This window comes from Ambystoma mexicanum, chromosome 7q (assembly GCF_040938575.1).
Source record: "Ambystoma mexicanum isolate Mex_15411 chromosome 7q, UKY_AmexF1_1, whole genome shotgun sequence".
Lineage (NCBI taxonomy): Eukaryota > Metazoa > Chordata > Amphibia > Caudata > Ambystomatidae > Ambystoma > Ambystoma mexicanum.
The window spans coordinates 175,441,925-175,462,257 of record NC_090941.1 but is presented as its reverse complement, the minus strand read 5'-3'; the positions used below and the strand labels follow the sequence as shown (position 1 = coordinate 175,462,257).

Genomic DNA, 20,333 nt, shown 5'->3' with positions numbered 1-20,333 from the left:
CATATGGTGCGCAGGTCAACCAGGTCTGGTCCCGCGGGCGATCACACCGGAACAACTCCTACCATACTTGTTGCTCCTGGCAAATAACGGGTTATCTGTTTCATCTATAAAGGTGCATCTAGCTGCCATCTCAAGATTTACTCGGAAGAGACATTCCACTGTTCAGTGACCGCCCAGTTAAACACTTCCTTAAAGGGTTGTTTCAAACCTTTCCTCCCAAGAAGTTTCCTCCGATCTGGAGTCTGAACCTGGTCCTGGCAGCCCTGATGAAACCCCCTTTTGAACCAATGTCATCGACATCATTAAAATGTTTGTCTTGGAAATTGGCTTTCCTGGTGGCCATTACTTCTGCTCGTCGCCTGTCGGAAATACAAGCTCTAGTGATCGACCCCCCCCGTATTTGAGGTGTTTCAGTAATAACGTCGTGCTGGCCACTAACCCGCATTTCATACCTAAAGTACCTTCCATGTTCCATAAACACGCGGCTATAGTGTTGCCTACATTCTTTCCAACACCGTCTTCAGTGGCAGAGAAGACTCTCCATACATTGGACGTGAAAAGAGCTTTAAAATTTTCTCCATCGCACGAGACAATTCTTCGTAGCTTATGGTCCTGCGGCCAGGGGTAAAGCAATTTCAAAACAAGGACTATCCAGATGGGTGTCTTCGGCCATTTCTATTTGGCACTCCAAGGCCGGAAAGCCACTAGACAAGCGTCCAAGGGCCCATTCGACGAGATCTACATAGTCGTCGGCGGCTTTGTGGTCCGGAATTCCGCTGGGGGATATCTGCCAGGCGGCTTCCTGGTCGGTACCACATACGTTTACCCGACATTACTGTCTTGCACAGCAACATGCTGAAGATACACAGATGGGGCGGGCAGTACTATGTCACCTGTTCCAATAAGGTAAGCCCCAAGTGGGGTTGCATCCTTCGGCATCTATGCTTTAAAGTGTTGTGTCTTTTACAGTTAACATGCTATAATGTAATGTGTTGCCATAGTAAGTGGGCACTGTGCTTGTTGTCATGTTGGTTTGCATACACGCCTCCAATGTTGGGGGATACTGCTATACAATCTATTCTAAGCATGTGAATCCATGAAAGATCCAATGCTGGAGAAGGAAATAGTTTCTTACCTGTAACTCCATTTCTCCAGCATTGCTATCTTTCATGGATTCACATGCGCCCGCCAGCCTCCCCTGAGCATGCAAACCAGAGATCCCCCCATACTACTTTGGGGGCTGAAATCTGAGGGAGCCGCGAGGGCGGAGTTATATATACCCCTACGTCCTAGTGGCGCCGGCCTGCGCGGCCCAAAAATGACATAGATAGGACACACGTGTCTGAATTTTTCCTATGGAAAATGTCTATATAACTTACCGGGGTTTCCCAGCCTGACGGGGAATATTCGAAGCATGTGAATCCATGAAAGATACCAATGCTGGAGAAATGGAGTTACAGGTAAGAAACTATTCCCATCTGCAGAGAGTTGGAGCTAGCTGACCCAAAGGCTCTAGCATGTTGGTATTTAGGGAGAGAGAATTGTATAACGATGTCCCAGAAAACCTTGTGGATGATGCAGAGGGTCTTGAATTAGATCCTTGCAACCATCGGGAGCCAGTGGACATTTTAGGGCTGGAGAGATGCCGCACTTGGGCTTGAGGCCAAGGAAGTGTCTTGCAGTCCTATTCTGGATTATTTGAAGAGGAAGGAGAGGGGCAGATTAAGGAAGAGGCTGTTGCAGTAATGCAGCCTGGAGACAACCTGAGCTATGGAGACATTGGGCCTGATTCACAGAGCATTTTTCAATGGGATTGCACCATTATGGAAGCTTCTGTGAACCAGCCATTGTGTTTCTGGGGGGAAGATGAGGAAAGGGAGTATGCCTCTGAAGAGGTTAAGCTGAAAGTGGGCCGCCTTGTCAAGGTCAGCAATATGAGGTGAGAAGAGTCGAAGATGCCACCCTAGTTTATATCAGATGAGACATTCGTCGTAGGAAATCAATCAGAACGAACATTACCAAAAGGTTAGTAATTTCTTCTACAATATCAGCCCAGCGACTTGGAATATTGAAACAGAATGGGAATCTATGAAAGATACCAATGCTGGCGAACACAAGTTACAGGTAAGTAACTTCTTCCTTGCTCATTAGATTACATTTTATAATAGCACATGTTTAACTAAAGTATGCCAACTGTTGCAAGATGTTTGGTTTATTGTTAATTGTGTGTTTCTTTTTCCCCACAGGGGTCTGGAGGATTGTGGACAGAATGTATATCACAGCTTGATACAGCACAGCTGAAGGCCCTTCAGGACCTCCTGTGCATCGCATGAGAAGAGCATATCATTATGAAATAACTAACTCCAAATAAATCCTACTCCTCCCTTATAGGTTTCTGTGTTTCATTTAAGAGCAAACAACCACTTTAGTGTGTGTAAGCCATTCTTATGCAGATTGAAGTTGTTGCAGCACGAAGCAAATGAATTGTGTAGACAAGTCTTTGACTACAAATATTCATTGATAGCCTACAATCACACAAAGTATTTTTCTGAAATTGAGTAAATCCCTTTCTTAGCTGAAGGGAAAGTGTGGAAATGTTTACCTTGGAACAATGATTTGCGACTAAAGTTGAAAGTTCCTCAAAGGTAGATGTGTATTACATGAAAGTAATTTTGAGAAATAGTTTGCTGTCTCTTTTGGAGGATAACTTTGCATGGTGGAAAATGGACCACCCACTCCACAAAGCAGTAGCTACGAAGCAAAAACGTAGCTAATTAAAATGAGCATGAAGATTACATGTTGATGTCACACAGCCCTTTCTTTTTCCAAAGGGCTTGTGTAGGGACTCAATGTGGAATGCCAACGCGCTTCCAGCCCTTGAATGTGAAGTCTTTGGTATGTCTGGCAACATGTCCTCCCCTGCCCTCAATAAATAACGTTGAAATATACAATTAAGCTTGTGTGACAGTTAAGTACTTGGACTTTAATTCATGGTGATTTGATACTGAAAGTTGGAGCCTTTCTTTCAAGCATGAATAGATTTTCACAAATCAAGAAAGCAAAAGAATATAGCTATGTCCTCAACCTTCACCACATTAACTTCAAAACAAATGGTTCGTGTTACAATCCTTAACTCATATTTGTGTAATGTTCAGTCCTACTTTGTTCAAGGCCTTCATTTTTTTTTAATGTGGACCTTTCTTGATTGTCTGACATGTCCTGCAGGTTATTTTGGATTGCAATCCGCTTACAAAGTCTTCGGGTGTGAGAGGTTGAAGTGTCCATACTTGCAAGTGCTTCCATTTTATATTTAATTCCAAGAAACTTCTTCCAAATCTAGGTTTTTACTATCCTTATTTATTGGTTCACTTTTTCTGTAAGTGGTCCAAAGATAGCCAGTTAAAACTGCAAGAATTAAAATTGCATTGTTTGCTTTATTTTGGAAGCCTCAATGTTTTGATGTTCTGCAATGTTATCAAAGCACCGACGATTCAAGCTTGGAGTAAAAAGTAATGGCTTTAAGATTTATTGATTTTTAATGAATTTTCAGTAGCATATGAAAATAAAGTAGGCACTTTGTTCATCAAATCAACTATTTGGCAACACTGTTGTACTTGCAGTTTTTTACTTGACATAGACTGTGTACAGCTTTTAAAGAGGACTTGAGCATTTTTAATGTTTTATTGACATTGCAAAATCTTCCCAAGACTTTATCAAATTACATTTTTTTGTATTTAAAAATAAATATTTTCACATCTTGTCACAATTCTTAATTCCTGCTGGGTGTTATTCTGTACTTTAAAGTGAACAGTATCTGTCTTATGTATGTTTACAAACTTGTAATAAGAAAGGCCAGGTTTACAGCAATATTTAAGGGGTACTTGTTGCAAGCTTAATCCCTCAGTGGTATGACTTTTGGATCTTTGGTGCTCCATCAGAAGTCACAATACAGCAGCACTGAAAAGTGAATATGGGGGACTAAAGCATGCATATTTGTGCAAAACATTTTGGATTACTTAATTGCTTTTTATTTTCCTTTCCGGAATACTACGCCAATTGATGATTTCCAACTGCTATTTAGTTTTTAGGTCATCTCCCTTATTGGGGGGGCGGCAGTTGGGGCGCACACGCTCCAATGCTTTACTAATTATTTTTTAATGTTGGAACTATGCTACTACTGCAACTATGATTGAAACTTAGTACTTGTAGGTGGTACATATGTTCCATTCCCTTTGCTACCTACGTATGGTACAAGACCAGACAATAATGTGCAGTAGACTGGAACACATGCACCTACATCCCGCCTCACCCACCCATCATGCACTCAGCAGAACACAGGTTCCTGGCCCTTTAGGCACTCTTAACTGGTGCAGCTCTGGTGCACTCCAAATGTGTTGACATTTTTCCTCCCCTGTTTATGCTCTCTAATAGGGCTGTGTTGCTAAAACTCACATGGCAGGTCTCTCCTGACTTCATACTGTGCCTGGAGTGCTGCTGCCCAGAATACCGTATCACCTGTGACTGTAGCACTTGGTCCGTGCCCTCCTGGCATGGTCTCAGGGAGATTTTCCAGACTTTCACATACTGACCTTAGCATTTGTTGAACAAAAACAGAGTAATACACCTTTTGAAGGTAACCTCACAACCGTGGACTTGTTCCCAGCATACACCTCATGGGAAGAAGCATTTATATAGCTCCACTACTGGCACATTATCTCCTACCGCTCTAAGGAGCCAGTTGAACCGAACAACTGGTTTCTAGTGGATTTTTTCTTGTCACTGATTACTGGTGTGTAAATATTCCATCTGCAGTGCAGCTGTTCTTATGACACTTTTCTGCCACCAATGCTCCACGGATGTATCTACACGCCCTGCACCAGACATGTTACCAGTATATATTGAGGAACCGAAGTACGTGACTTTTTTATTTTTTACATGGTCCTTTTTCTTCAGGAGAGTTTAAAAAAATGGCCAACTCAGTACCCTCTGGGACCACCACATACAATTAGGACTGCAGGTGAAAGCAAAACCAACCTTTGGTAACACTTATTAATTAATTAGTCATTTAGAAAACATTCACTAGAAGGAGGCAACTTAATATCCTACTCAAACACACAATATGAGTACAAAGGCACAAGTTAATAAAATAGATCATAGATACTTTCTTAGGCAGTGCAAATAGTTTGTTCACTAGAGGACTCGATTCAGTTGAATAGGCCTAGGCCAAAGTCAATGGACTAGTGTCTTCAATAGGAAAGAGCAGTTCTTGTAGTAAAGTCTTTGCCAAAGTTCTCAGAAGTAGTTTGTACGAAAAAGAATCCTGTTGGATCACACGCTGATTAGGCCTACACGTTGGGAAAGTTTCACAAACTTTCACAACGAGAGGTAAGTTCTCTGAATCGGGTTGGCACAGTACCTCAATATGAAGAAAAGATGCAGCTGAAGACGTAGGTTCCTGTGCCTCAGTCGTGGGGACAAGAGGACGACGTTGGGGGGACTCCTACACTGCACGGGGACTGGTCAAACAAGCTGGCAAATGGAAGATCTTCGATTTGAGTAGCTGTAGTCAAGCACACAAGCTGGTGTCCTTCCCCCCTGGTTAATCCTAACCAGCTCCGAGAATGGTATCCAGGTGGCTTATGAGTTGATTGGTCCCACCAACTCAAAGGTTGAAGTCGTCCTTGAAGGGGCTACTCTGTCGAGATGAACTTGGCAATTCGGGTACCTGCAGCAGGGATTCACCGGGAAAACCAATGGTCCAGGAGTTGCAGCAGCTGTCCTCTTCCAGCTCCTCTTCAGTTCTTTCGTTCCAGTGGTCGACTTTGCCCTTCAGTCCAAGACTCTTTTTAAACAGTTTTCTCCCTTTCATTCCAGCCTTGCTGTCACTCACCCAGCAGGGTGGCTGTCCTTGCCGGACAGTCAGCCAGTCACACCAGAGTGCATTTGGGTCTCTTAGGAGACTAAGCACAGGGAGTTTCGGGCACCTCCTCACTTCCTGCCCACCCCACACGCTCAGGTGCCAGAGGCCGTCTTTGTTGAAGCCCGCCAAAGGCATAAGAACAAAGGGACCAAACCGGGTTTGGCGCGCAGAGACGGACTCTAGAAGGACCTTTCCAAAAAGAAACTGCGAAAAAAGACCACCAGGAACTGTTTAAACAAAGGGACTTAAGGCGCCATCATGAAAAACATGGCTCCTGTGATTTTTAGCTACCAGTGTTCGCAGTGGAGAAAAATCATGGTAGTTCGTTGTAAAACCACTGCCACCAGCCATTTCGATAGGAAAGGGTAGCATTTGACTGCTACATGAGTTTCTAGACACGGGGTACTAGGTAACCCTTCCAGCACACTATAGGAAGATACTGTGCTGGGTCTAGGGATTTCAAGACTTGTAAAGTCCATTTAACCTTACATTCTCTGGGAAACAGTAGTTTATCCCAGAGAAGATATGTAAAGCTTTTGGAAGTCTAAAAGACATCCTTGTGTCACTGCACTGAAGGTGCTGTGTAACACACGAAAAGATGATGCCTATGGAGTTATCTAAAACTCCATAATCAAAGAACACAAGAGTAAAACGCATTAAAATACATAAGAGTGGGGGGGAAAGCTCACACTCTTTCCAGGTAAAATCAAATCCTCAAAATCCAGCAAAGTTGCTGGGGGTCTATAAGGTGAAAGGAATTAGCACATTTATGAGAATTCTCCCTAACAGTGGCCGACAGCTGTCTGTGTCAGATCCCCACAGAATGGGCCTCTACTACTTGGGGGAGCAACTCAACACCCAAGAAAGCATCTCATGCCAATCCTTGCATCACATGGCCCTCCGGGAAAGGGCAGTAAAACTCTTAAAATGTTTCCATAACGAAAGGATTGACTGAGCGTGATCTTGGTCAAGGTTGTGCCAGTTCGAAGACGAGCACTTGCGCATAACGATAAGAAGCAGCACCGCAAGAGGTCTCATTCACGGAGTGGGTCTTCCAGTCATCCATCTTCTAATGAGTAATTGTTTAAAGGACTACCTCCTAAAGCAGTGCCATTGGAGACTATCCTGGCAGCGACAGGCACCACCTTTGGGTATCTAGGCCTCGCCCTCAGAGCCCCTCTGAAATAGGACCTGCTGTAGTTGAGGCCATTGATGTCCAAAATGGGCCACATTTTCAAAGCAGTGCTCAGAAAGGAGGGACTTACCTCAAGAAATGTGAGGAAGTGGAGGACCTAAAAGGCCTGTCCTCTGCTCTTTAAGGCAGTCCCTGGGCTTGACACCTCTCCAGAACTGGGTATTTTACCAACTCCTACTCTGGGGAAGCTGATGTCATCTTTCCAGAGACTGATGGCCAAGGTTACTGATATCCCAGGGTGGTCCACCCAGGCCCAAAGTACAGTTTGAGTTAACAGCCGTCCTGTATAAGGGGCCAAAGGAGCTAAATGCAGCTGTGGAGGTTTCCTTTTTCAGTGATCTAGGTCTTAAGCACTACCAAAATACATGTAAATGCTAGCTGAGATTTAATTATTTGAGGGTGTGGGGGGAGGGTTCTTTCCCAGACCTGGCAGGGACACAGACTGGCCTCTGGCAGCGCTGCCAGTTAAGTTCCCCTTCAGTCATTTAAACTTCTCCCAGAATCTCACTCAAGTAATGTGGTCCTCCATTGGGAAAAGACTTGGTCTGGATAAGGCCCTTTTAAAGCGGTCGAAACATAGTTGGACTCCAAATATGCATATCTCCTGTGGGATATGCTTTTACTTCGAACTTCCCAAAAAGCTCCCTTTTTCCTGTGAGCTTTAAATACACTGCAAACCCCACCCATAAAGGGAAGGTTAAGTATAACTGATGCCTATGTATATGTGTAATTGATTGGTCTCGGAACCTTGGGGGGAGCTGGGATGTCAAATCCCTTCCTATTGGTCATTGACATTAGAAGGCTAATTAGAGGAGTTTCTAAAATCCTGGCTGCATTTCTTCCTCCATATGCATTCCCCGCGCCCCCTCCACCCCCCCAACCCCACCACCCGAAATAGACTTTAGGCCGAGTCTTTCCAGTCTTATAATCCTACGTTCACTGTATCCCACAACTACATGTTCATGAGTCTCACTATGTTAATGGTCTGTCTGACCCATGTCTCTACAATGTACAGCTGCAAAACGTTTTATCACATTGGAGTTACAACACGTCAAAGCCAACCACAAAATGACAACATACGGCGCACATGCTTGTTATTGCAATAGGACATTGAGTGGCAGAAGTAGAACGCTTGGATTGTTCTGCGTTTTGAGTACATTTAAATTCAGTCTAAATATGACTGTCACCTTGCCTTCCCTCTTAAACCATTCGCCATCGCCTGTCTGGCGTGTCCTCGGATAGCAATGACATCTCCTCAATTAATGCTTCCTTGGAAAAGACTTTGAACTTAAGGAATGCTTTGGGTGCCTATTGTACTGTGACCTGGGGGGTCAAGTGACGACGATTGTTAGCTAGTTTTTCCAGGCAGTTATTCTAAACTTAACTGGGCAGGCATGCAGCTCATAATCTAGGACCTGATTGTTTAAGCTAAATCGTGTATTTTTAAGCATAGGACCTTAGCTCAAGGTTTTTGGGTCCGTTTGTTTTCCTTAGGAAATGGGCTGGTTTATTCATATTGACCTGCATGTCCACAGCCAATGAGCTTTAGCAGATCTGTTCACTTTAAACCTACTCATTCTTCCCATCGTTTTCTGGGCACAAAGATTTTCGTTAAAAATGCACAGAACCCTTCACAACACCTTTTTTATTTTTGCTGTGTGTAAGTTGAACCGGAATTTCTAATGAATTCTTCCCCACTGATTCCCTGTCTATGGTAATCCTATCTACAGTGCAGCTGCTCTTTGGAAACATTTCCGCCACTAGTGTGGGTCACAGGTCACAGTGTGGCCCGCATGACGCACGCTGCTCTGGACATGACATCGTTACCAGTATATATTGAGGTGCTGCGCCCCGTGTCCTCAGTTCCTTCTTTCTGTTCACTCTGATCGCTTCAGGAACCCGCTGGAGTTTTTGATTTCATTGCCATGCCCAACCCTGCAAAGGCCCCCTGGGTACAAACTATGCCCGCACTGCGGCCTGCAAATGTCCATTCTGGTTCTGCTCCAGATGTTTGTTTTACTTGGTGAGATGAGCACGATACCTAGGATTGCAAGTCGTTTTAGTTCATGCACCCAAAGGACTTATGGGAACAGGCAGCAAAACATTTTACCTTTGTCCGGAAGGCGAAGGATGTCGTCTCATGGTCTAGTTCAAGGTAGCTGCCCGGTGGTCCAAGGGAGATGTCACATACACGTAAGGAAAAGGTAGAAAAATGCGCACGCGATCCTGCTCTGAGTGGATGCTAACACTGGCATTCTTTTTTTTTTTTTAAAAAAGCCACTGATCAGAGGTTTTCCGCAGCCAAATAAGGTATCATTGCCTACCCAATCCTGCTCCTTTGGGGGTGATCGGAAAGCTTTCAAGCCTCACGCCTTTGAGTTTGTTTGCGTAGGTGGCTGATACCCTGGTGCTCTCAGCCCAGTCCAGGCCAAAAATGTAGTTTTTCTGGGACTCCAGTCCATGTCCACTTGCCTTCAATGTGGCAGTAGCAGCCCCTGTACTGGAGGTATAGGTGAAGCCTGTTTCAACTTCAGCGGTTGACTGGGAGCTGGCCATGAATCATTCTCCCACCTCCCTCTTGATCCAGTTTTCTGTCCACTCGTGCCTCTCCAGAGAGCTTGGCGGTGTAGGCCGCAACTGTCCATTTGAACTATTCCACATTACCCTCTCTTCCACCTGACTGGGAAAGATGGCTAGATCCTGGATGCTCGTGGAGGGGGGAGAGATGGTTGAGTGCATCGTTCAGCCTCACCCTTCGCACCATTCTGAAATTTGCTGTTGACTGACGGCTTCCGATCTGAAGCTTCCCACTAGCTAAGTGCAATGATCAGGCACCACTCATGGATTAGAACAGCTGGCTTTGCGCATGATGTCTAGGCTAAGGGACATGCCCATTGATGGGCAAAATCGGTTGGGGTTGGTGGGGTGGGGGACAAGACTGATGCCCTCCAGAAATTTCAGGCATCCCAAGGCCACAGAGTATGTTTGGCCTAGTCATGCAGCATCCTGTCGCATATTTATCAAGAGGCTGAGGTTTTAGTCCGAGGTTCCTATGCCATGAGGGGCCGAGACCAAGCTGCCCAGGGAAGATTACGGGGTTGACTCTTCCCAGGGGGTACTCCAGAGGAATAGCAGTAACAGCCACCATCCCCTCGGCACTGCAACGGGACAAACATTTGAGGTTTTCTGTCTCTGTGCCCTGTGGGAGAGGCTTTACCTGTTGAGCACAAAAAATGGGTCAAGACCACGTCCAATCCTTGTGCCTTGCAGGTCATTCAGCATTGTTACCGTCTCCCTTTCGTGCAGCATCCTTTTGATCACAGCCCTTACACCAGCACCTTGCATCCAAATCGCATCCTTTTGAAGATCAGTCAGCTTCTTTCAAAGAGTGCGATGGAAATGGTACCGCAATCGGAACGAGGCTCGGGTTGGTATTCAGCCTACTTTCTGGTGCGGAAGGACAGGGACTTGCATCCCACCTGAGACTGTTGAACTTGTTACTGCGCAAGGGCAACTTCATGATGCTTACAGTACCCCAGATCTTGCAAGCCATCAATCTGCAGGGCAGGTTGGTATCACTGGACCTTCAAGATACCTACTTCCACGTGCCGATTCATTAGAAACACAAGAAGTACCTATGGTTGGTGGGCCAATATCACTACCAGTTCAAAGTCCTGCCATTCAAGCTCTTTGGCTGCCAGGGTTTTCACCAAGCTGCTAGCAGTAATGCCAGTTCGCTCAGGAAGGTGGCCATTCATGTCTTTCCCTAGCTCTTCTCCGCACATGCACTCTATTGAGCTTTTCCCTAAACTTCAAAAAATCTCAAGCTTTGGAGGGGGTTCTAATCTCTGATTTCTTGGAGCAGTCTTGGACACTTACCTGGGCAGGTCAGTCTCACCCATGACAGACTGGGCGAACATCATTTGGATGGTCCATGTCCTCTAATCCCAGGAGCAAGTCCTAGGCTCTGCGTGTTCTGGGCCTCATGGCCTCTTGAATTCTAGTGGTGCCGGGCGCAAGGCTGCGTTTGAGCTCACTTCAGTGGTTTGTTCGTTGCCAATGGTTGCAGTTTCAGTGCCAAATGTCAGAACTTTTAAGGGTCTCTGACCAGGTGACTAAGGATCTTGCATGGCTAGCAGTAATGCCAGTTCGCTCAGGAAGGTGGCCATTCATGTCTTTCCCTAGCTCTTCTCCGCACATGCACTCTATTGAGCTTTTCCCTAAACTTCAAAAAATCTCAAGCTTTGGAGGGGGTTCTAATCTCTGATTTCTTGGAGCAGTCTTGGACACTTACCTGGGCAGGTCAGTCTCACCCATGACAGACTGGGCGAACATCATTTGGATGGTCCATGTCCTCTAATCCCAGGAGCAAGTCCTAGGCTCTGCGTGTTCTGGGCCTCATGGCCTCTTGAATTCTAGTGGTGCCGGGCGCAAGGCTGCGTTTGAGCTCACTTCAGTGGTTTGTTCGTTGCCAATGGTTGCAGTTTCAGTGCCAAATGTCAGAACTTTTAAGGGTCTCTGACCAGGTGACTAAGGATCTTGCATGGTGGTCAGTGCAGGACAACTTGATGCGTGTTAACTAGACCTTGGCCCCCAGATGATGATGGTCACGGACGTATTTCTAATGGATTCTTTCCTCCCTTGGATTCCTCATCTGATATCCCTTTCCCGGTGCAGCTGTTCTCCAGAAACGTATTTTCTGCCATGGGGTGCTGCGTGGCTCCATCCACCTCTACATGCCCTTTGCCGGTTGTTACTTCTGGGGTATGTATTTATAGCAGTGCCATGCCCCATAACATTTTCTGCGCACTCCATGCTAATCGGGAGCACACTCGTCGAGCTTAAAGAATTTTTTGAACCACGCCATCTCTAATCCGTCTAAGGCCTCTGGTTTTAAGCAGGGTGTGGATTTTGGCTACCAGATGTTGGTCAAGAATCTGCCTATACTGCTTGGGCGAGGACCATGCTGGTCGTGCAAGTCCATGCACCCGAAATCCCTACAGGATAGGGCGGTTAAAATGTTCACCTTCGTCCACAAGGCGAAGGGTGAGGCTCTGATCTGTGGGTCACAAGGTGTGGATCAGTGCTCTAAAGATCGGGCAGGTCCGCGCAAGGAAAAAGAGTATTGGATGAGGTCCTTCTCTGAGTGGGTCTCGCACCAGTCTTCACCCAGGCACCTATGGGTCCATCCTCAGCACCAGTGGCACAGACAACAGTGCCTTCAGCGCTGCAGATGCCCAGCAGTCTGTGCCAACTGGCAGGGCTCCCTCGAGAGACCACCCCTGCATGCCTACGGGCTTGGGCCTGGCCCAAAAGGAAGGCGTAACTCAGCCTACAGAAGCCACCTTCTGGCATTGCAGGCTAGGCGCCAGTACCGTCTTTATTGACCTGCGCCGTGGACACTGCGGTTCATTGAGAATATGCCTCATTACCTATTGAAACTTTTATGTCCAAGATGTATGAAATTGACTATCAAGGTGACCAGATCCCTTTTGGCTGGAAGCTCTGGGCTCTAGGGAAGTGAGGGATTTCCCAAAGGAATGTTATGGGGAAGGTAAGCAGGCACTTGCGCTGACCTTATAGACTGGTGACCAAAATGAACACGCTCCTGCCCTTGAATTTGTTTGAAGTGCCTGGAGTGTATGGGAGAAGCCGGCCTCTGTTTCAGTTGTGCACAGATATGGCGAACACCTTCCCACCTGACCCAGCTTTTCTCCTGTCCCCTTCACCAGATGGGCGGAGTAAGATGTTGGACACATGGGGCAAGGTGGTGTTTCGTCAAGCAGTCTGGCACTGCGGCTGCGAATGCCTCATGCGCTATGGCAAAGTTTTCCTTTGGCCTTGGTCTATGGTATGGAAAAAAGGGGGGCTGAAGTGCGCATTCAACTAGAGACGTGGCTGACACATTGAAACTCCAAACTGGAGTTCCAATGCAAATCTGCCAGGCAGCACTGTGGGCTTCTAGTCACACTTTGAAACATTACTGCCAAGACACCCGGTCGGGTCAGCCCATTTTGGTAGAGTTGTCCTCTAGCATGTTCTTGTCTGGCCAGCAGCGTTCCTGCCTATATCCTGGTACTGCTATGATAGTCCATCTAAGATGAGGAATCCGTGGGAGGGCAATCCATTAGAAGAACAAATTACTCTTCTCTGGTAACGCTCTTTCTGATGGATGTTTCTCCCACTGATTCCTCATTGCCAACCCCACAATTGGAGCTCTGACTTTTCCTTTCAATTTGAAAGGAGTCACATTGGACTTGTTATCCTAATGTGGCAGAGAACAGAGGGTGAGGGGGAGAAAATGAAGAACTGAGGTCTCGGGAAAAGCTATTTGTACCAACATAATGCCAGCATCTAATGACGAAGAGCACAGAAGAACATCGCCCAGAGCCGCACACTGCCCCATCTATCAAATTTCCAATATCTGCTGCTGCAGGAAGAATATATCTGATGGGGAATCCATGGGGCAAACATCCAACGTTACCAGAAGTTGATGTTTTTTATTCTTTTAGAGTCCTAGTTGAACTAGATTTAAGAATTGGACTTTTAATTGATTGTCCTCCCACGGATTCCTCAATATATTCAAGTGCAGTAGCAAAACATCAGACAATTCACCACCACAGGGCGGTGTGTAGCTTTGGCAGAGAGCCCTTCGACACTCTCCTGCATCGGAACCAGACGGGACGTTGACATAAATAGCCGACACCATAACTTCTGTTCTTTATTTTTTTTTTGCCATGCTCTGCGAGCAATAATTTGAACACTTCATATCTGGTACACAATACGCTTTTCTGAAATAGTCAGAATTCTGAGAAAGTTGATGATCAAGATAAAGCTCGCACTCTGAGGATTGTGATGCTAAAATGTTGCACAAATCCTCACAATATGCTTTTCATGAAACTGCTGCCTGCGGCTCAAGTCAATCCATAACAAAGGCTGTAAAGGAGGGTAGTTCTAAATTGGCATTCAGAAGATTGAAGCACTACGTCCTTAATGGTGTGTCCCTCTAAAGAAAGAAGTTGATGGATTATCTGAGAAATCCAAAAACGTTGACAACGTAAAAGGTCCCAATCCTCGAGTGATTCCCATCACTCATCTTCATTTTCCCCCATTGGCCTCTTCGGAGTCGGTGGTGAAAGGGTAAAGCCAGCAGGGACTCTAGTAGGAGCTCATCCAGTGCGCCTAAAGGCCAGATTTCGAAGCCACAAAAGCCTAAGCCTCTTTTTAGACTCCCATCGTTGACTGCTGTACATATCGATGCCCTTCACTAACCTGGCACCTCCTTTGAGAGGCCCATCAGTGTCGAAGGCTCTTTGGTGCTGCTATATGTACCGATATCCTTTGTGATCATTCTGGACGATGAGGGGAAGACATCTTTTTGGCAAGGTTTTCTGGACAGGGACCCAGTAAGGGAACCAGTTTTGCCCTTCCATGCAGCCCTGAAAAAGACACTCTTCTAGAGCTATGACAGAAGCCCTTCTCGGCACCAGCAGTAAGAGGCGTCTTATTGGCGCTGATGGCCTTTTTGCCTTCTGTGTGGGGAAAGAATGTCCTGATAATGATTAACACAGTTGCCATGCATTATGTCAGGTGTATGGTCAATGCCATTGTGCCGAGACAATGCAGCTTTGGTTTTGGGCTCGACAAGAAGGAATCTGTCAGCACAGTGTCCCACAAGTGGGAGCTAGCTCAGGAAGTCCTGTATTATATTCTCAATGAATCTTAATTTGAGTATGTTGACACAAGACTGGCTTTTTGACAGCAATCACTTCGGCTCGCAGGGTAAGCGAGCTTCAGGCTTTGTGTAGTAAACCAGTTTCCTGCCTTTTGATAAGGAGAATGTGAAAGGGTTTGTCCCTCATTTCTGCCTGAGGTACTAGCACAAAAGATTGTAATACCTACCTTTTATCCGCCTCTACATCCGTCCAAAGATGAAGAGACTACACCATTTGAAGTTTTGACAACAGGTTTGCTAAGATTAGACGGGATAACCAGCTCTTTGTTGGATATAGTCATAGGCTGTGCCAGGCTGTTAGGAAACAGACCCTTGCCCAATGGATTATTTCATGTATCACTGAATGATACAACTTGGCAGACAAGTATGCCCCTTATGGTGTGAGGAACAATGATTACAATTGAATAGGTTCAAGAGAAATAGGTGCTATCAGAATACTCTAGTTTTGTGTCACTGCTATGGGTGTATTAATTCCAAAGGTTCTGTTATTGGAAGTTGTATAAACCCCTAGGGCTAATCTCTGTCTGATCCTCTCAGCTGGAGGTGAAGTTTCACTTTTAAACAAGCCTAGTTTCTCTCTTCTTTAAAATGGTCCCGCGGACAAAAACCTGTCGGGGTGCAGGACCTGCTCGCAGTCTGCCACTGTAGCGTACAAACCGCTGAGTCATTCTACGATTCACAGAGCCGAGGCATTAGTAACTACTAACGCCTCCGTGAATGGTAGTAACTACTAACGCCTCAGCCAGGTCTCTGTGAATCGTAGAATGACTCAGTGGTTTGCATGCTACAGTGGCAGACTGCGAGCAGGTCCTGCACCCTGACAGGTTTTTGTCCGCGGGACCATTTTAAAGAAAAGAGAAACTAGGCTTGTTTAAAAGTGAAACTTCACCTCCAGCTGAGAGGATCAGACAGAGATTAGCCCTTGTGGCTTATATAACTTCCAATAACAGAACCTTTGGAATTAATACACCCATAGCACAGACATCATACAGTACAGACCCCCGTCCTGATGAAGGCCGTATACCAGATGTGGCATATTAAGCCCACCTAGAAACGGCTGAAACACCGTGGTGGAGATGCACTATCCCCAACTGCAGTATATCCATGCTGCTTTACACAATGAAAATGACTTGTTTTTGTTGAAATGTTCAAGTGATGATGTAAATGTCCAATTGTTTATATGGTTGCCATTTTCATGCGAACTCCCTGACAAATGAAATTTGAATTTGATTGTCTTGCACACACAAAATGGTTGTCTTACCGAAAAACTTTTGGCTCTGTGTGATGTAAATATTTTCTGTACTTTAGGTCAATGACCTCCCCCTTTTTTTTGATAACTCTGAAGCGTCCATTTCATGTAGAACTGTACAACTTTAGATAAAGAATAAGAGATTCTACAACAGAGCTTAAAAATATTTATTCTTTCTTGATACAGAGGGCGACAAAAAACTGGAGTATTCTGATGGCACCTATTTTTCTTGAACCTATTCAATTGTAAACATTGTTCCCTACTAACCCTCCTGGGTAGAATAGGCTCCCAACCAGGAGCCCTAATTTTTGAATCCTTATGGTGTGAGGGCACATTCCACTAGAGGGGTGGCTACTTTGGCTCTTCCAAGAGGGGTACCAGTGCAGGACATCTGCAGTGCTCCAACCTGGTCTTTATTGCATACCTTTACCTAGCATGTCTGCCTGGATTCTCTATATAGTCAGGAGGCAAAGTTTGGAAAAGCTGTTCTACACCACATACATCAAAAAATAAATTCTCCTACGTCCTATCCCCTTTCCTCCATACTGCATGGGCGTCCCTTCCTATGGACAGGAGACAGAACCTTTTTCAGCAGAAAAAAAACCTTACCCTTTAAATTTAGTGATGTGCTGGGGTGCGGCCCTGGGAGCATGCACTACCCTGACTACGCCCACTGGTGCCACACCTCAGTCCCTGTTTCCACATTGACGGGAGTGGGCTGATTTCACCAGCGCTCCTGGATTTGGCTTCGGCCATGTAGTACCACATCAAATCCCCAAGCTCTTTGCCCCCTCTGGCCAAACCACAGATCTGAGGGTTGTACTGCGTGCAATGCACTTTCTTCACGTGCCCTGAAGAGCAGGCTAGCTAGGTGGAGGGAGCTTTTTGAGTTTTGAGAAGTCTCCTCCATAGGTCTTGAAGGACTTCGTCAGACACAAGTCAAGGCCCAAGGGATGGCTTTTTTTTTTCTTCAGTGCACCCCGCAAAGGTGACTCCTTCCCAAGGAAATGCCCGAGCGGGAGGAACCTCTCGGGTTCTCGTACCAGCACAGGTACTGAGGCTAGCTCGGCTACTGGCCGCCAGGCCGAGGGGTATTTAGATCCTGCCAGAGACAGTGCTGAGGTGCTGCAAGGTTCTTTTACTGGGTGTACACCTGAGGGGGTACGCCCTTGTACTGGCAACATGGCTGAGGGGGTGCCTGCATACAGCACTACCAGCGACTTCAGAGGGTGGCATGCCTACCAGTCCTCGGCCTGAGGTGCAGGGCAGGTCTCATGCTCCACTGTCAATAGTCCTGGAGGAGGCTGGGCCCGGTGAGCCAAGCACTATGACTTTGGCACTTGGCGTGCAGCTCGACAAGATGGCTGATGTGCAAACTAGATGGCCGCTTGTCCGATATCTCCCGGAGGAACGGAGCAGGTGGGTCTCGTGTCAACCAGGTACGTGACCCACTGCTTATCCATCAGCAGGGCAGGTTCCCTCTGCAACCAACTAGATAAATCCGCACTGGCCCCAGCAGCCACCCGGAATCCTGTCAATATCACTTGCCACCCCACCGGCCTGCAAGGACAGGTTCTTTGATAAGTTCCTCACACTCATGAGATATCCTCAGATGGGGGCCATACTCTGATGTTATCAGGACATGCTCCCGCCCATAGTTATTCGTCCTATATCGCCAACGCTGCAGGCCCTGTTGCAGCCCCCCGATGCCCACTTTGATTCCGGTTTGTCTGCCTCCCACAGTTCAGACGGTTCTGTACCCGCCTCTGGCTCCGGTCTCCACGCCTCAGCCCCCAGCACTCCTTCACCTGCTCCGGACCAGCCAGACACCCTGGTGGACACAGATGAGGAAGAAGACCCCGACATGTCATCTTCAGCCAAGTCCTTCCACGAACGGCTTGCAGGGCTGGCAGAGTACTTGGGCCTTCCTCAACTCGAACTGGAGACAGGAGTTCTTGCCGAAGTTCTCCCTCTATGCACCACGGCTAAAACAGGGATAACGATGCAGAAGGACGTAGTAGTCTTGGCCAAAAAGGGGTGGCTCAAACCCCAATGTGTCCAGCCGGTCAATCGACACCTGGATGCCAAATATAGGCAAATGGAGGGGGATACTCTTGCTGTTGGCCTGCCCTCAACCACACTCTTCAGTGATTGCTGCGGCGTCGTTCTTCTCAAAGCCTCAGTCGTCCTCAGCGCTGCTATGCAAGGAGGAAATGATCTTGGAGGCGTATGGGAAGAAGCTTTATTCCAATGCTTGGCTGCATCTTCGTCAAACAAAGCAGATAGCTGTTTACCAGAGGCTTTGGTGGGAAATGGCAGGCGTCCTTCCAGGACTTCTGGTGCAGAGCCAGTCTCGCTTCAAGGTAGCACTGGCAGAGGCTAAAATGGTGGTGCAAGAAATGGAGTCCACAGTGTCCCCCATCGACGCCTCTGGCCGGGCCATATGCATTGCCATGGACATGAGGACTGCCTGGCTTTGGGCTACTAAATTTAACCCACATGTCCAGGAACGCATATTGGACCTTCCATTTGACAGTGGTGCCCTCTTCCACTCCACCACTGATAAGGAGCTAGATAAACATTTTGCAGTTTGCAAACTGTTTTTCTTTTTATCTGTCCTTATGAAGGCCACGCCCAAGTCGTATACCCAGTCACATCAGCACTCTGACAAGGGGCAGACGTCCGGAGAGTTCTGTGGCTTCCAAGAGTGGAGGTCCAGACAACCTGACCGTTCACTGAGTCAATACAGGCGTAAACAACAAAAGGGGGTGGGGGGCTTTTTTCAGTCCCCCTCCTCCGCATCAGCCTCAGAGGGAAAGAAGACATGATGCGTCCCTTTTGGGTCCATGTGTCTCTGGTGGGGGGGGGGGGGGGGGCAGGATTGCCCTTCATGCAGTTTTGGCGTCAGAAGTTCGCAGACCCTTGGATCCTCTCTGTAGTATTCACGGGGTACCGCTTACTGATCCCTTCTGCTCCTCCATCAGATTGGGACAGAAGTGCTGTTGAGCCAGGCAGTGGAAGAAGTTCCAGCCTCCCAGCAAGGCTCAGGCTTCTACTCCAGGATTTTCACCATAGAGAGGAACCAGGCTGGCCTGAGAGTTGTTGGGTCTTTCCACCCTCAACCTCTCCCTACCTCTAAAAAATTCAAGATGGTTACGCCAGCACTAATTGCGTAGACATTGTGCAGGGGAGACAGGATGTCCTCCCTGAATCTGAAGGATGCATCTACACATCCCTATTTGGCAGCTGCATCGTTCCCTCCTGCGGTTCAGAATTATGGGCTGCCATTTCCAATACAAGGTGCTACCCTTCGGCCTCAACTCTGCTCCCAGGGTGTTTATCAGACTCATGCAGTGGCAGCCCTCCTCGGGGCCACCATCTCTATCTGTACATGGACGACTGGCTTGTCGGGGCCCAATCTCTGGAGGCGGTGTACCACACTTCCACCGCCATTATGGGTGCATGCCACGACCTTGGATTTTCCCTCAACCTCAAGAATTCTCAGCTGTAGCCTACGCAGAGACTGCCTTTCCTGTGCCTCATATGGGACACTAGCTGTGAGGGAGTTTTCCCCTTGGAGGACAACAACACGGCCATCAAGAGGGCCACTACTCACTTCTCCCGCCCGACAAGTGATTTCGGCCTGGTGGTACCAGCATCTTGTATGCCTCATGGCAGCGGTCCTACTGCCTGTACCCCACACGAGACTCAGATGAGATTACAGCTGCGCCACAGAAATTAGCCCTAGTAGCGTGGTTCCTGAGCAGGTCGCATTGAAGCACCTTAGCCTATCGCAGTATAACCTAGAGATCATTCAGGGTGCCTGGAGCAAGGCTGCCAGGAGCCAGTACAAGAGTAAATGGACTAGGCTCTGTCACTGGGCGGACTCTAAGGAGATTGAACCCTTTACGTGCACGTTGGACAAAGTGCTCTCCTTCTCTGTGCACCTCGCTGACTCAAGCATCCAGGTGGCTACATGCCGCACATATTTGGCAGCCATAGGAGCCCATCAAAAGACCACACACTGTGTGGGACCTCAATGCAGTGTTGGGCGCCTTGGCACACAAGCTGTTCGAGCCAATGGTGTCTGCCGAATCAGGCTGGTCACCATTAATAGAGCTATTAGTGGGTCTCACCTCTACTTGCAGAGTCAGCGAGATAGAAGCTCTGGTGGCCTCAGAGCCCTATAGTACCTTTCACAAGGATAAGGTGGTCCTGCAGACACACCCCGCGT

At 47.2% G+C, this 20,333-nt stretch overlaps 1 protein-coding gene across 1 annotated transcript in view; it reads left to right on the top strand.

Annotated features, from left to right (window-relative positions):
• Positions 1-3,773, top strand: part of IPO5 (importin 5) — a 1,138,249-nt gene extending 1,134,476 nt beyond the window's left edge. Inside the window, exon 26 of the mRNA XM_069640466.1 lies at positions 2,247-3,773. Coding sequence (XP_069496567.1) covers positions 2,247-2,333 — 87 coding nt within the window. The 3' untranslated portion in view covers positions 2,334-3,773. The remainder of the gene's footprint in view (positions 1-2,246) is intronic.
• The last annotated feature ends 16,560 nt before the right edge of the window (positions 3,774-20,333 follow it).